This window comes from Mustela putorius, unplaced genomic scaffold (genome assembly GCF_011764305.1).
Source record: "Mustela putorius furo isolate JIRA1106 unplaced genomic scaffold, ASM1176430v1.1 tig00000275_pilon_pilon_pilon, whole genome shotgun sequence".
Classification (NCBI taxonomy): Eukaryota; Metazoa; Chordata; class Mammalia; order Carnivora; family Mustelidae; genus Mustela; species Mustela putorius.
This window is the reverse complement of record NW_025421341.1, coordinates 14,850,525-14,866,800: the sequence shown is the minus strand read 5'-3', so window position 1 is coordinate 14,866,800 and position 16,276 is coordinate 14,850,525. Positions and strand designations below refer to the sequence as shown.

At 42.0% G+C, this 16,276-nt stretch overlaps 1 protein-coding gene across 4 annotated transcripts; it reads right to left on the bottom strand.

Moving 5' to 3' along the window:
- Nucleotides 1-210: 210 nt before the first annotated feature.
- Nucleotides 211-16,276, bottom strand: RPE (ribulose-5-phosphate-3-epimerase). Of its 4 annotated transcripts, XM_013063781.2 has the most exons (8): nt 16,037-16,172; nt 15,337-15,367; nt 10,458-10,498; nt 9,865-9,944; nt 5,004-5,143; nt 4,477-4,611; nt 3,691-3,777; nt 211-1,379 (listed from the first exon to the last, which is right to left on the bottom strand). In XM_013063781.2, the coding sequence occupies exons 5-8, from the start codon at nt 5,139-5,141 to the stop codon at nt 1,257-1,259; spliced, it is 483 nt and encodes a 160-aa protein (XP_012919235.1). In that variant the 5' UTR covers nt 5,142-5,143; nt 9,865-9,944; nt 10,458-10,498; nt 15,337-15,367; nt 16,037-16,172; the 3' UTR covers nt 211-1,256. The 4 variants fall into 4 exon arrangements, with proteins under 4 accessions (XP_012919235.1, XP_004767083.1, XP_012919237.1 ...); XM_004767026.3 differs by lacking the exons at nt 10,458-10,498; nt 15,337-15,367 and having other exon boundaries at nt 16,037-16,276; XM_013063783.2 differs by lacking the exons at nt 10,458-10,498; nt 15,337-15,367; nt 16,037-16,172 and adding an exon at nt 16,185-16,264.

The following is a 16,276-nucleotide window of genomic DNA, read 5'->3' as shown; positions in this document are numbered from 1 at the left end:
AAAATTAGACTGCAAATAAGACAATGTTACATAAAAGAGGCTTCCTTTGCCTATCTACATCCCAAGGGCTCCATCTGTTAAAAAAAAAAAAAAAAAGTACAAACCCAGAACTGCTGTGCCCCACTGGGTTCTTTCAATGGGACCAAGCTGTTGCTGAGCTCTAGTATCTTCATTTTTTAAATGGGGACAAAAGTGCCTGTTCTGCTACTCTTAAGACTGATTTATGCATTTAATGAGCTTATATTGAAGGACTTTATAGGCTACAAAATATAAATGACAGCTACTTTGTATTGAGCATCAATTCTACTATAGTTCTGGAAATAGTAGCAGAAGCTTTACAGATAGCCTATGATCTCTCTTAATGCTCAATATAACCTTACATGATTATTATAATTATATTCAACGTATAAATCAGTTAACAGATACTCAAAGAGACTGGTTGATTTGATTTGCTGAAGTCAAATAAGTCAAATAGTTGGAAAGGAGAGGAGTCCAGATTCAACTCCATAGTACTTCCAAATAGAAGCTTTCCTTTCCTTTCTGCTCAAAGCTAGCACAAGATTATTGTTAAGAAAAGGAACGGGTGGGATCACTGTATAACTTGCCCCTCCAGCAGAGCTGACAAAGAAAACAACTTGATAAAATCTCTATTTGTAATTTTAGAATAGTCCACCTGAAATACACTGTTTTTACAGTTTTTATGCATCAAATATAAGGTGCAAAGTAAAAGACCGATGTTAAAGAAGCAAGAATACAGTGCGCTATCCTAAGCAGATTCAAACTTAGATTTTTCACAAGTTCCATTCTACTCCTGTTATCATGCGCACAGACAAATCAAAATAACACGAAACAGGGATAAGGACTTCCTTTGCTTTGGAAAACCAAGAAAAGAGAAGATTTAAAATGCAGAAAAAAACATCTTTTTTCATAGTAGCTAGTACACCTTCATTAGGCTTTAAGACACACTTCTGTTCATAACCTTAATACAGCCATATTTTTACTTTATAAAAATCAAGTCTCCCAGTAAAAACGGTATTTTACCACACTAATCTTTAAATTCTATCACTAAAAAGGTAGTTATACACACCAATTTCTAACCTCTTGGAACGTTCTGCAGAATAGATTTTAGTCACTGGAATGAATAGCTGCTCAGTAAAACAGCACTGCTTCAACTGTGATAGGATTCAATAGTCAATACTCTTGTCTTCCAGTAAAAAAGAATTCACATGAGCATAACCACTGGACTCCTTGTGGTTTCATCGATCAAGAGAACGTTTCTGAGCAGCTTCTGAGCAAACATTTCTTAACAGGTTGATCACAGATCTGGGGTCATCGCTCCTCATAATGGCACTGCCAGACACAATCATGTTAGCTCCTGCCTGGAAGAAGTAAACATTCAGGTTATGCTTCAAAGGAAGATGCACAGAGGCTTAAAACAGAATTTCTGGATTAGAGTATCTACCCTTGCACTGTCAGTGCTTGAACATACGAAAGCTACCTTGAGATGACAGACTTAAGCAATCTAGTTCAATGAAGATAAAGTTGAAATACTTACCAAGTGAAGATACCAAGTTATTTTTAAATGGGTTTATGAAATCACAGACTTGTGACCACCTTTAAAATAAGCAACACTGTTGCACCTTTGCTAATAATTTAGAAAAAGCTGTAAAAACCTTTAATCCTCAATTCTATTAAGGTTACTCCAAAATATGCCAATGCTGACCCAGCTATTAAGAAAACAAAGTATCGGGGCGCCTGGGTGGCTCAGTGGGTTGGGCCGCTGCCTTCGGCTCAGGTCATGATCTCAGGGTCTTGGGATCGAGTCCCGCATCGGGCTCTCTGCTCAGCGGGGAGCCTGCTTCCCTCCCTCTCTGCCTGCCTCTCCATCTACTTGTGGTTTCTCTCTGTCAAATAAATAAAATCTTAAAAAAAAAAAAAAAAGAAAGAAAACAAAGTATCTTTTAATCTTTATGTAGTTGACCCTTGAATAATGCAGGGGTCAGGGGTCCTGACCCACGGTGCAGTCAGAAATCCACGTGTAACTTTTGACTCCCCCAAATCTAACTACTAATCACCTCCTATTAACTGGAAGCCTTACCAATAACATAAATAGCTGATTCATAAATACTTTGTAAGTTACATGTATTATGTACTATATTCTCATAATAAAGTAAGCTAAAGAAAAGAAAAATTGTTAAAAATTATATGGGAAATACAATACTGTAAAAAAGGACCCATGCAGTTCAGACCCATGTTCTTCAAGAGTCAACAGTATATGAATTGGTAGACAATTACTGCTAAAATGTGAAACTATAAAATATGGCAACATTAAATTTTCTCATTTTGATGTCAGAAAGAATGAAACATGTTTTAATGCATGCTTCACTGCATCCCACAAAGACTTTGAAGGGTTTAAGAAAGACTTTTGAGATACTTCTTAATGTGGAAGCCAAGAAATCACAGAGAAAAGCATATAAGGTAAGTCCAAATTTAGTTCTGAGCTCCCCGGATTTGACTCGAGGAGGGAAAGCCAATCTGTCCTGTGATCTGCTTCCAGAACAAAGTATCAGGAAGCTACTGGGAGAGGCCCTGGAAGGGAGGAAAATTCTCCCAAGAGACACTGTCATACAGCACACTGCATCTCCAAAGACAATTCTCATAAAAATGAAAACAAGCATTAGTTTTATAGGATTACAGCGTAACATGTAAGCAGGAAAAGCCCAGCAGCAAAAACACAGTTCAGTGAAAAGTGGTCAAAGGATATATGCTCACTAATTGTTTGGGCCACTCCTCTTTCGTAAATATCTCACAGCCAAGCTTTTGAGAAGTACCAGGCAGAAAAGTATGGCATTTATACAAAACACTGAAAGTGCAGATTAGAGCATGTCACTTAACAAAAATAGACCATATAAACTTTAATGGCCTGCAGTATTACCGAAGGGGCTGGCACCCCCCTACCCCGTTTTTTAAAGGATTTATTTTTCAAAGAGAGAGCATGAGCAGGAGGGGCAGAGGGAGAGAGAGAATCTTAAGACGACTCCACACTGAGCGTGGAGCCCAACACAGGGCTTGATCTCACAACCCTGAGATCATTTGGCTGGCACCCTCTTATGAAACTGAGGGCCTAACCGGCTTGGCCAGTTACTTGGGAAAACTCATCCCACCTCTACATAGAGAATCCTAACCCTAACGCTAACGCTAACCCTAACCTAGATTTCCACCAGAAACAGCTCAGTTCTTGCAAGGGACAAACTAGTAACTAATACACCTCAGTTACACAAAATAACCATCTTTTCCCCTTATAAGCAGGTATGTTTTCTTTCGGTGTTTTGGAAAAATGTCTTGCTCCAAGGCCTAGAACTTAGTAATTTTGGAAAGGCTGGCATTAAGCATATTCTTTAAAAAAACAAAACAAAACAAAAAAACAAAACCCAGAAACAAAAACCGAAAAACTTCCTTCGGCATCACTCAGATAGCTGGTACTTACTTCTTAATGAACGTGTAACTGAGAATATATCACTTACTGCTCTTCATTTTCATAGTTTTACATTTGAATAAGAAAAGTGTTCTTCCCAGAAAGAAAGGCAATTTAGGAAATGAAGGGGAAATCTCTTTGGCACACAAGACAACATCCTACTAGACACATTTGAAAGGAAACGGGTCTGGGTCACAGCTGCGGAGCAGTCTCACCTCTGCACATTTATGGATAGTGTCAGGGCCTACTCCACCATCGACTTCTATGTCCAAGGATGGGAACTGGGTCCTCAACCAATGAACCTAGATATACACGAAAAAACAAGTGACTCCTATGGTGGATACATGGGGGGGAAACAAAACCAAATAAACAAAAAATCAGAGAGCCATCATCAGCCGCTGCAACACAACTCCAAATATCTCACACAGTATTTATTTATTTGTTTACTTACTTATTTAGTTATTTTACGTGATCTCTATACCCAACGGGGGGCTCGAACTCAGAACCCGGAGATCAAGAGCTGCATGCTTAGCCAGGCACCCCATCACACAGATAACTTTGTATGAATACAAACGACAACTGGGGATACTTTCCTTTTTCATATACTGAAACAAATTCAGTTTCATAAAAGCAAGGCTTGTTCTGTTTGGGAAACAGCATTCAGTCTGTCATGCCTTTGCAGCGAATATACCTCATGCCAATAAGACAAACACAAAACCCTACTACGCAATGAAAAGAGATCTCCCAAGAGGTCTGAAGGCTACAAAGATAACAGCTTTGAAAGAAAATGTCAAGATGAAGATGTTAAATTTTTTTCCTCATTTCCAAACCTCCATCTTTTAGGGCACCTCCTGTCACACCATATTACAGTGACCTGTAGGCCTCCCTCCCACATCACCTTCAGAGCGAGACAGGTCTAAAATACACAAGCGGTTCAATGTACGCTTACTGAATGAGCACAAACAACAAAAGCCTCACCCCCAAATGAAAGAGTTTTTTACCTTTGGCATCATATCTTCCATGAATTTCTGTCCTCCAAACCCAGGTTCCACTGTCATAACCAAGGCCATATCTATCTGATTAGCCCATGGTGCCAAATACTCAACTGTGGTTCCCGGTTTGATGGCAAGGCCAACCTATAATAACAGAGACAAATTTGCTACATCACATTAGCAATTCTTTACATATTTTATAACTGTGTACATCAGACCCAGTAGAAGTATCTACTCTTAGAGAACAGAACAGACACAGACAGGGAATGCATAAATTATTCAGATTACAAGTACTTTTTTAAAGTCAACAAGGCTACCCCAATGTAAATGTTTCTAAAAGGCAGTCATTTTCAGGAAACATGAGTGGAATCTAGAAATCCTGTCTCCCAAACAAGTTATACTTAAATGCTGGTTTCTCAGCTGAAGAACAGCTGCCGCAGTCCGGTCTGGTCCGCCGATCACTTCTGGTCTTCCACCCAAACGTCCACAGTGACAGCGAACGGCAGAGAATGTTACAGTCCCTGCTGCCTTCTCACCTTCATCCCATTCTCCCGAATGTCTTTAATCAACGCCCCTGGGTTCTCAGTAGCCTCAAGATGAAAGGTGTATTGATTGGCTCCCGCCACGGCCATTGGTTTGACCCACTGTTCCGGCCTGGACACCATCATGTGCATGTCTAGAAAGGAAAGACACAACTCCTAAATATTACTGAAAGGAAACTACCTGGCTCAGATAACTGAAGCCAGCCCACCGTTTTTGCTGCTTTGGATAATGAACTATTTGGCACTAAAGTAATTCTTAAATAATTACCCTTCTGTAGCTAGACAGGGCTTTGGTTAAACTCACTTACCAAAAAAACCCTACATTTTTCCACCCAAAGCATATGGTGCTGTATATGATAAGAACTAGAACTCAGGAAACCTAGGTCCAGGAAATGCCACTCTAAAAAACTTTTAAAAAGTTCTATTATCTATGTAGACTTAGTTCCTCATCTATAAAATAAAAGAGCTAAATTAAATGATTCTACCAATATCTTAATGGGGCACTTACTGCACCATTAACTGCTCGAGGCCCCAGGGACAGTGCAAAACCAGATGGACAGAAGCCTCTGCTGACATGGGGCTTACATTCTTAGTAGGGGAGACACACCATAAAGAAAAGAAGTAAACACAGTACGCACTGGCATGGGAGTTAATACAGCCAGTGTGGCCGGCTGCGGGGCCGGGGGGGAGGGGGGGGAGCCCTGCAAGGGGAGGGGAGAACAGGTAAGGTCAAAGGGGCACAGGGTGGGTAGACTCAGGACAGAGCTCTGAAGCCACTGGGCTTGACTCTGAATGAGACGGGGGGACATGGTGGGATCTTGAGCGAAATGCCAAGATCTCACGGAGAAGGCCACGGCGGTCACCCAGGGAAGCAAGGACAACAGCAGCCACCGAGGCTGGTGAGAAGCGGAGGGCTTCTGGCTCTGCAGCAGCGGCCGGCCAGCCGGAGGGGCCGTGGGCTACCACGGCGGCCGGTGAGGGGGCAGGGGCCAGGAACGCGTGGGAGAAACTGCAGGTCTGACCGCATCCTAACCAGAGAGCTCATCACAGAGACAGGCTAGGGGACACAGGGTGGCCTTCCGTGGGATCCGGACTTCAAACACAGGAGCAATTAATGAGAAGAAGGTGGCTTAAAAGAGGCTGAATCAAGAAATGCTGCTGTCAGGAAGAAAACAGTAAATATTCCTCTGCCAGATGGATGTGCTAAGAAGAGTTGTCAGACTGTTTGTTTTTTGCCAGAGGACGCATACTTGATACAGCTGAGCTCGAGTGAAAAAAAAAATTTCTAGTATTCCAGAACTCGACTAAGACCATAAAATGCAATACTTTGAAAACTATCAGGAAAAAGAGAATACTGCTTGACAAATGAAGCCAAGGTTAAAGTTTGTATTTCCAAACTAACAAAAGTAACAAAAATAAAACCTAGATTAATAGGTAAAACGTTGTTTTTAAAAGACAGACTCTATTTGGTGTTTATTTCTTTGTGTTCTAAACAATAAACAGCAAGGGAAAAAAAAATCAGTCTGCTTTAAAATATCTAGTTTACTCGTTTCTTAAGTTACCAGACTGCTATGTTGTGCACTCTCCAGTATGCAGGCCCCATGGGCAGCCCTCACTGGACAATCTCCAGTGTTCAGAGAGCCACGGGTCAGTGGAACTGCCTATAGTTAATATACTGAGGTCAGCAGTTCTCAAACATTCCGTCATCAGTCTTCCATCAAGAATTACTGACAATTCCTGAAGTGCTGCTGATGTGGGCTATATTTATAAATATTTAAAATGTATTAGAAATTCAAACTCAGGGCACCTGGGTGGCTCAGTAGGTTAAAGCCTTCAGCTCAGGTCATGATCTCAGGGTCCTGGGATCGAGCCCCACATTGGGCTCTCTGCTCAGGGGGGAGCCTGTCTCCCCCTCTCTCCCTCTGCCTGTCTCTCTGCCTACTTGTGATCTCTGTCTGTAAATAAATAAATAAAATCTTAAAAAAATATTCAAACTCAGAAATGTTTAAGTGTCTACTTATTAATTCACTTAAAAATAATAAGCAATAATAAATCTATCACGTTGATATAAGAGTGACGCTATTTTACACTTTTGTTAAGTTCCTACTGTCTGGTCTGACAGAAGACCTCTCTATTTTCACATCTGCTCTGCGTTCAGTCGGTTGCATTATGTTGTTTTATGTGAAGGGAAAAAAGTACACGGAAAAGGGAGGGGCACAGTTATTTCAGACTAGTGCAGATATTCTTCTATTTCTACCTCAAGACTTGACAAGTAGGACTTTTATAAAGGTTAGCTGCAATGTGGCATCTGTAAACTCTCCCAGTCTGCACTTTGTTACACTGAAAGCTGTGGGCCTATCCTAATACACTTTAAATGGATCTTTTAAGTACCAGTTCACTGACTGACACAGATCTTCCAAAGAGTGACACATTTCACTATATTCTATCAGAAAATCCCACTTGTTAATATCACTACAGATTTTATCGGAACAGCTGTAAATAGCAGAAAGCTACTGACCTCACAGAGGCAGACACAAGTTTTTCAAAATTCCAATTTTCACTTGCAAGCTCTAACTTTATCAGTGGAAACAAAAATGAGGTATCTCCCTTGAAGTGACAGGCTAACTCAGTTATTTCAAAGAAAATGGCAGTAAGATACCGGAGTCTGATAACCACAGTTCATCTGCCGGCTGTTCATTCAAGTGAAAATAGTGTTGGTGAGAAAGGCGGCCAGTCAGTTCACAGCTCAGGGTGGTGCAAGTGGTTTTCCTTGAGAAAACCATCATCACCCCGTACGCAGGAGAAATGCTTCATATGTACTTCCCATTCTGCCACACAGAGTAGTAAAAGAAACTCACCTAAGTATCAAGATTTACGGTAGTTAGTAATCAGTACTGATTCTTCAAGGATATTTACTATGAAATATCAAGGATATTACTATGATATTTACTATGAACAAGGATATTTACTATGAAGGCTGACGAAGAGTAACACAGAAACTCCTTGGATCCTTCAATACCATTGCTCTGATTCGGGCCACACAAACTCACCACCGCTTTTGTACTATCAGTATAAAAAATGGCAAATAACACTATCTTATGAAAACAGTGTTCGCCTCCTGTTCCATCTGCAAGGGATTCCTGTGGGTGCTCAGACCATACCCGAAGACCACGGATTTAGAGAACCGCAAAACAAAAACAAGAACAAGAACACAAAACCAAAAGATTTTCCCAATCACTTGATTGCTTAATGGTTATTTCTACTCAATACTGAGATTGAACAGTTCAGAACTTTAGCAGTTACACATGCAACTTGTGAATTATTTCTTAGAATATACACATGAATCAGTTACCCGACAATGACCGAGATCCAAGAATTAAACAAAAAACACACTTCTTAGTATAAGAAACAAAGGTCACAAACCCGAACATCAGAGCATTTGAAATCCATTCATCTTTACTGCAGACCCACTTCTAGAAAGACTGATGAGCAAGTTTATCGGCAGAGAAACTGAAAGCAGAAAGAAAAAGCAGACTGCGCGTGGTCGTGTCAATAGGGTTGGTAAGACAGGCACAAACACAGGAGACACAGACAGCAATGAGAAGTGATGCCAGGAGTCCAATGAAAGAGAAAAGGGAAAAAATAATTCATTTAAATCCATACAAAGCCAGATGCACAGGACTCTGCAGTCATGGCACAGCAGGCACAAACAAGGTTACTTATTGTATTCACCTCTGATATTCCTAAGGACAAATTTTTCTTGGTAAATTCATTTTTTAAAATGTAATTAAAAAGTTTAGATCATCAGAGGATTATCTGAAAATTTCAAAATGGTGAATGTGCTAATCGAATACGGTTTCCCTTCTGCTACATAAACTGATAAGGTACATTTTCTTTCGTGCAAAGTCCATGGATACCATAAGGCTCTGCCCGAGAGACACTTCCACCAGGATGGCCACGGTCCACAAATGGCACCATTCAATGCAGCAGTCACCAGACTCACGTGGCTATCTAGAGCCTTGCGATATGGTTAATGCCACCGAGAAGCTTCATCTTTCATTTCTTTTAATCTGAAGGATTAAAAGCCACATATGGCTAGTGACGACCATATAGGGCTGCGCAGCTAGAATCCTTCATAAAATTGGTCCATAATCTACCAAAAAAAAAAAAAAATCTAAGTTTAAGCCACGGCTAACTTCATTTAAAAGACTAATAACAACGTGAGGACTAAATCCATGTTTATGAGAAATAACCTCCAGGTTACTGGGTCTTCTTAAAAGTCTTAACTCACCTTATCCTACAACATCACAGTGGAGCATATACACTGGCCCCACTTGCAGAAACTTCAATTTGCATGAAATAATTGGTTTCACTTCTAAATTCAGATGTAATAATTACACTAAACTCCAACTTTCTGTCTACGATTACGTCTAGGAAAGCCATAGTAAACGAAGGGGATTAAATTCCTGCTCTAAAGGAGTTTACAGTTAGATAAAAGTAATCTGACTGAAGGAAGTTCTAGATAGAAAATTCAGAAGGTGACACGGTAACTGGACAAAGGTTAATCTAGGATGGGGTGCTCAGAAAGGTCTCTCTGAGGAAATGCCAATAATTCAGGCCCAAAAGATAAGGCAGAGCCGGCCAAGTGAGCAGTGTTCCAGGCAAAGAGATCAGCGAAAACTGCCAAGGCCCTGAAGCAAGAAAGAGTCTGGCTTATTACAAGCAGCCAATGGAGCCTCGGCACAGAGAGCAGGCGAAAGGGTTCAAGATGAGATTGGAAGCTGAGAAATAAACCGTCTCCTTTTCCTTTACTCGAGCAACACATCCGGCTTCCGACAGCACAACACCCACTTACCAAAGAAAGGATCCTGGCCTAGCTGCTTTCGGAGGCTTTCTACCACAGGGTGCCCAAAGGTGATGTTGGGAACAAAATGCCTATAAGACAAACAAAATCTTACTCTGAAAATGTTTTTGACTCAGTTTCTGTATTTATCTCAAATGTATTCTCCTGGGGGTTAGGAGGATCATCTGTGATTGCAGTATTTTTCAATGCAGTATTTAACATCAACAGTATTAAACAATACCAAAAACATCTCAATAATTTCAGCTTTACAAAGGAGTTATTGCCTTGATATGTCAACAAATCCTAACAACGGCACAAGACTTAACTCTGTAATTCATCATCCAACAGGTAAAAATGGAAGGAAGACAATCAAAACCCAAAAGTTATGACTTGCCCAAGTCACACACTAGTTAGGAAGTTCTGGACTTTAACACGGGTCTCAAACCCTCATCTGTCACAGGATGCCTGTGGCTACTTCTAACCCACCTCAATCACAGGGCACAAATGACAATTTAACATTTCTTAAAGATTATCAGCAAAGAAGCTTGATGTGTATATTAATAACCACCATTTCCGGAGGGTTTACAACATGCCAGGTGCTGTACCTTCTTTCATTACATCTTCAAGACAGCTGTTCGATCTCCACCTGAAGAGCACAGGATAAATAACTTCCTTAAGTCACCCAGTTCATAATCTGTGGCAGCACAATTCAAACGAGGTCTTCCTCACAACCGACCCAAAGTCCTTCACACCATAACCTACTTCAGGTAGTCCTTCTATAACTAGCTCACTACAGTGTTTAACAAAACTCCCTCTCTACAAGGACAAGCCCGGGTTTTATACAGAAATACGGGAATTCCTGCCTACCTAGAGAAGCTTACCATATCAGTGGCAAGGGATGGCTCAGGCCTCAACAGAAGCCATGACCCTGCGGTCCCAGCTGTTGGTGAGAGCCAACTCCTTTCATATATCCAGGTGGCCCGTGCAACTGGAGCTCACCAAAGGACTGTGAATTTAAGTGATGGTGGCACTACAGAACCCAGGAGGTTAAGAAGTATTCCTTTTTTGCTCTCACTATACCTTCTTATCAGTGGAGAAACCCTGAGGGACTGGCAGAGTCATAAGACGGAAGGAGACAACGTCCCCGAATTTCTTCAGGGAGGGACGTTCACACTCAACCGGGGCAGGACCCAGAACAAGCTTTTAATACTAATCCACTGAACTCTGGGCTTTGTTGGTTAAAAGTAGTAGATATTACCCTACACGGGGATTGCAAGGAAAGCGAGACAAAAACTGGGCAATATGAAAGTAATATGGCACTTGAAAAGAGGGGAGGATCACAAGATTTACAGAATAAAGAGAATTCGTAAAGGTGGGAAAATAAATGAAGCAAAGGCAGAGATAAGCAAGTCATCGTCAAAGAAGGAGAGGTGGTGGTCAGCTTGGCGAGCATGAGAAGAACAGGAGGCCGACTACGTCACATTAAGGGTATCGGACGCCAAGCTCGGTGGTTGTGGACTCCATGCTATGGTAAAAGTGAGGTGAGGTTTTAAAGCCAGAAGCAGGCGGGCTCAGTCCATGAAGCTTGTGACTTTTGCCCTTCTCAGAGTTGTGAGTTCGAGCACCACAGTGGGTGTAGAGATGACTTAAAATGATAATGATAATATTAAAGCAAGAAGCAAATAAAAAATGAAGTGCAAATAATGAAACAGAATGGTGGACCGGGCAGTCCACTGGAAGAAAGGAGGGGGTGTTGGAAAATGGCAAGAACACTAAGAATGGAAATGAAGACAGATACACATGACAGGACTGTCAACTGATCAGATTTGTAGAGCTGAACAGAGAATACACCATGATCAACACCTTAAGCTTAGAGGACAGAATAAGTGCTCATAAAAAAATTAAGACTGACATGGGCCAGCCACCATTCTAAGCACGCTCCAAATGTGAACTCATTAAACCACACGAGGGGGTAGGTACTCCTAATACCTGTACTTTATAGACAAGGAAAAGAGGCTCAAGGTCACACAGCCAGTAAGTGCCAGAGGTAGGCATTAAACACAGGCCATCTGGCTCCAAAGTTCAGGTTCTTAACTATTATGCTCACCTGCCCATCTACTGACGACTAACCAAAAAAAAAAAAAAAGAAAGAAAGTTCAGGGGAGGAGGAGAGGTCAGGAATCAGGACACTCTAAGAGGGACTGGGTAAGTAGGGACACCTGCAAACACTGTGGTCCTTGGAGGCTGGCTGTCCAGTACTTAGGAAATCATTCTACTGTTTACTTAAGAGCAGTGACTGCCTGTGCTACAGATAAGATGCTTATTGTGTTTACTCAGAACTTGGAGGTGAGGACCAGGGAAGCAGACAGTGAGGCTTATTGGATATTATACAACTCTAGAACAGAAGATTTGGATTTTGTTCCCTGTTCTTGTAATTTGCTGCATGGTCTTGGAAGGGCTTTTGTTGCCTCAACTTTAGGCTGCCTTTATAACCAAAATAGACTGTCTACTTTCACATGTATCTACATACACACATCTTGAGAAAAACAGGAGAAAAAAACAAATATACCTTTTATTTATTGGGAAACAAGAATAAAATATTACCTAAAACGACTGATCCTCAAATGGTTGGACTAACTGCACTGATGACCACAGCTATACACTGGGTTCACCTCGGCCACTCGAAGGACAGAAACCTACCGACATCCTCAGAAGAAACAAAAGACTTATGCTTAAGCCGAAACAAAAAAGGCAACAAACCCAAGCATGGAAGTTAGGGGGTCTTAATCTGCCTGACAACAGTAACCCTGGGCGCACCCCTCACGAAAGTATCTACCCGCCCTCCTCCAACCCTACGACACCAAAGAGGACCTGAGAATCTAAATTCTCAACAGATTCCCCTGGGAGTTCTTAGACTAGCTTGGAAAATACCAAGTTACTTCACTATCATGAAGAGAAATCTCATCAAGGAAGCCTGTTTCACCATTATACTGTCTTTTTTTCCCTTAAAGGTACGTACTGAAGTCTGCAAAGAAGAAAACACAATAAAAAAGTATCTCCTCCCCCCCCACAAGAGACTTACTGAGATTAAGCTATAATTGGTTTCCAACACAGGAATACAATTATTTTCTCTTTCATCATGTATCATCATGAACCTTAAACTTTGTAACTGTCATACAATCGATTTCAGACAGATAAAACCTTTACCAGATCTCCCAGCAAGGCTAAGATGCTAAGACTACGACTAAGGCTGATCTAAAATGTAGCAAGACTGTAACCAGAAAACATTTCCTCAGAATCAGGAAACACAACTTCATGTGCCTACAGGGGCTGGCAGAAAACATGGCGGAGCACAACAGGGCAGATGGGCAGAGGAGACAAATGAAGAACATCCACGAGCCTAGCTAACGGTGGCTACCATTCAGCTCCGGCCCACTGTGGCCTCATGAGACTGGGGACCCACTACAGGCAAATCTCTGGATGTCTGTCAAAGGTCAGCAACCCAGTACTAATGTGAAAGCTCCCCAATTTCAAATCCTGGTGACCCATTTAGAAACTGCGTATTTCCTCTGTTCCTACACTCAGGACCAGCACATTTCTGGTCACTGCCGGTCGTGACAGGTGTATAAGCATCCTAATTTTCTTTTCTAGAGAACTCACCTGTCCTTCTTTTCAAGTATCAACCAGACTAGTGCACTGCCCCCACCCCCACTCCCTCAATATTCCCAAAACTCATTCCTGACTTTCAAGATGAAGACATTCAGTTTTAATTAGTAGAGAAACTGGGGGCTGCAGAGAGAAACAGGTGCATCCAAATTGTAATACCGGAGATTTTTTTTTTAAAGGGACCAGGAAAACGAAAAGCATGAAGGCAATCTCTGGAGGGAAGGTAAGTTGTGGCTGGCCACTTTGGATAAGGGAATCCACACCCCCACTTTCATACACCTGGTCTAAGAAAACAGCCAGCTTTGCCTCTTCTGGTAGGACATCAGAAAGAGGCTGACCATCCCTAAATTAGTTTCCACTTCTGCAAAGGGGGATAAAAATGCCTCTTAGCTCAAAAAGTTGTGAATGTTAAAAGGGAAAGGGCTTTAAAATGGTGTTTGTTGGATTTAATTTTGTCCAACCAAGAGGTTACTTGGTAAAGAGGGAAAGGCATCAATAAAAAACAAATACTTTTATCTTAATAAGCTCCAGGTTTGCCATAGGGCTGGGAGGGGTCAAAAGTGATTCACTTAGAAAAACCTCTATTATGACAGAACCAATCATTCATTCAGCCAATTATAACTAAGCCTGTCATGCTGCTTTACCTGAGGAGAACTGAGGTGAGCCAAAGAGACCCTGCTTTCAGGGAGTTTACAGCGTTAGCAGCAGAGACGTGAAATAAATAACAAAAATAAGTCTATAGTTACTCTTTGAGGAAAAAGAATGTGTGACTCGTTCTCTACAAGCTCAGTTCCCACAGAAGACAATAGTTTCTGAGACAACACAAGCTGTTGCCTGTTCTAATCCTGGCTCCTCCATTTCCTAACTAGGAGACCTCAGACAGGTGACTTGACCTCTTTATGTCCAATTCCCCACTGTCCCAGGCTGATGCCAATAACAGTACCATAAGGTTGTGTGAGTTAAACCACAAAGAGCATCAGAACAGAAATAGTTAAGTGTTCAAAAATATTAGCTACTACTGTTATCATTAATATTCCTAACCTGTGAACAGAAACAAATTTTTTCCAGTTATTTAAACATGGTACAAAACTTACTTAAAAAACCAAACCGCTTTGCTTATTAAAAAGACAACACACGTACACTTGTAGCCCGCTCTATCCTCAGGTAGGTATCTCCGACACAAAATTGTGTCCTGGACATGAAGTACACACTCCATTCAGTTACATGTAAAAGTTCAGAACTTTCCAGAAAAGCAGAATTATGTCTATGATAGCGCAACAAAAATCAAGTTTCTGTGAGAGATAATACTTAATCTCACACACTCAGCCTAGAATTCTTGGTGTTCTAAGACCAAGATTTCGCCATTACCAGTTGGGATACTGATAACTGAATGAGATGCAAAAGGGAAACAAACGATTTAACCAGACAGAACAAAGGAAGACAAAACTCTTGTAACAGGAGTGACATTAAAAAGAAAAGGAAGTCACTGATCGTCTTTTGTAAATAACACAAATTTCCAAATTTGCATGTGATCACACAGGAGGAGTTTCACCTATTTAAAATAAATTTATTTTTCTGCCCCAAGCCAAGGTAATGGCTGTTATCCAGGCTAGTTATCAGCTGGGCTCAAAAAAACTACTTGGGGAGCCCAAGAAAACACAATTTGCAACTCTGTCACAATGTTGTGTAATCCTGAGAGAGTCCTACTGTTTTCTCTAGGCTCACTTCCACATTTTACAGCCAACTTCAACAAACTAGCATCACCCTGATTCTGAACAGTATTAGGTGCTGTAACTACAGTGCTTAAAAATTACTTACAAAAAACTGACCTCCCTGAAGAGCAGGGTGCCTGAAGAGAAAATAAACAGGAACATCAAAATTCGAACAATGATACAACAACTAATAATTACAGAGGATTTACTGTATGCCAGGCACTGTGTGCTTTACGTGTTAGCTCATTTCATCTTCCAAAGCTGCCTAAGCGGTAGGTTCTATCATCACCCCCATTTCTCACTGAATGAAACTGAAGCTCAATGAGGTTAAGTGGCTTGTCCCAGGGGATCCATCCCATGGCAGACTCGGGCAATCGGGCCACCTCACTACAGGCGCCGAGCTCTTGGTCGTTACCCAAACCTGTCTCCCCAGCTTTGCCACTAACTAGCTATATGAGCTTGGGCAAGTCATGCCTATCCCCTTGGGCCTCAGTTTCTCTAACTGAAAATGAGAGACGTGTCCTGGAGGTTTACGACTGCGACCCGCTCCCAAGGGCTGGGAGACCACACGTTACGTGGGGGGAGGGGAAAAGGTGGAGGTTTGGGACGCGGTCGCAGCCCAGGACTCGGCCTCGGGTCCGCTCCAGGAAGGGCCTTCAGGACTCTCACCCCAGTCCCTTTTTCAGTACCGCGTTTCGAGGGACGCGCTCCGCGGTACAGGGAAGCCGTGCACCCAACAGGCACTCAATAAAGGTGCGCCGAGCCCGCCCCGCGCGGCAACCCTGACCCGAGCCCCGCGGAGTTACCCGTCCATTACATCCAGGTGCAAATAATCGGCCCCAGAGTCGAGCATCCGGAGACACTCGGCCCCCAAATTGGCCAAATCGCTGTTAAGGATGGACGGGCCAATCTTGCAGCCAGACGCCATGGTGCTGATTCCCCAGAGCAAGTTACCCACGAGTCTCCCGGTAAGGCGAAAGTGTTGCCCCGATTGGCTGCGCAGTTTTAGCCCCTTCCCGGTAGAGTCTTCCGGACTCCACCGGAAG

Excerpts from the sequence above, each read along its gene's own strand:
- RPE (XM_004767026.3), bottom strand. The coding sequence starts at position 16,158 with ATGGCGTCTGGCTGCAAGATTGGCCCGTCCATCCTTAACAGCGATTTG. Across the intron at positions 5,144-9,864 it reads AGGCCAGGATCCTTTCTTTG|ACATGCACATGATGGTGTCC; the intron begins GTAAGTGGGTGT and ends TTTCCTTTCTAG. Across the intron at positions 3,778-4,476 it reads TGGAAGATATGATGCCAAAG|GTTCATTGGTTGAGGACCCA; the intron begins GTAAAAAACTCT and ends GTGTATATCTAG.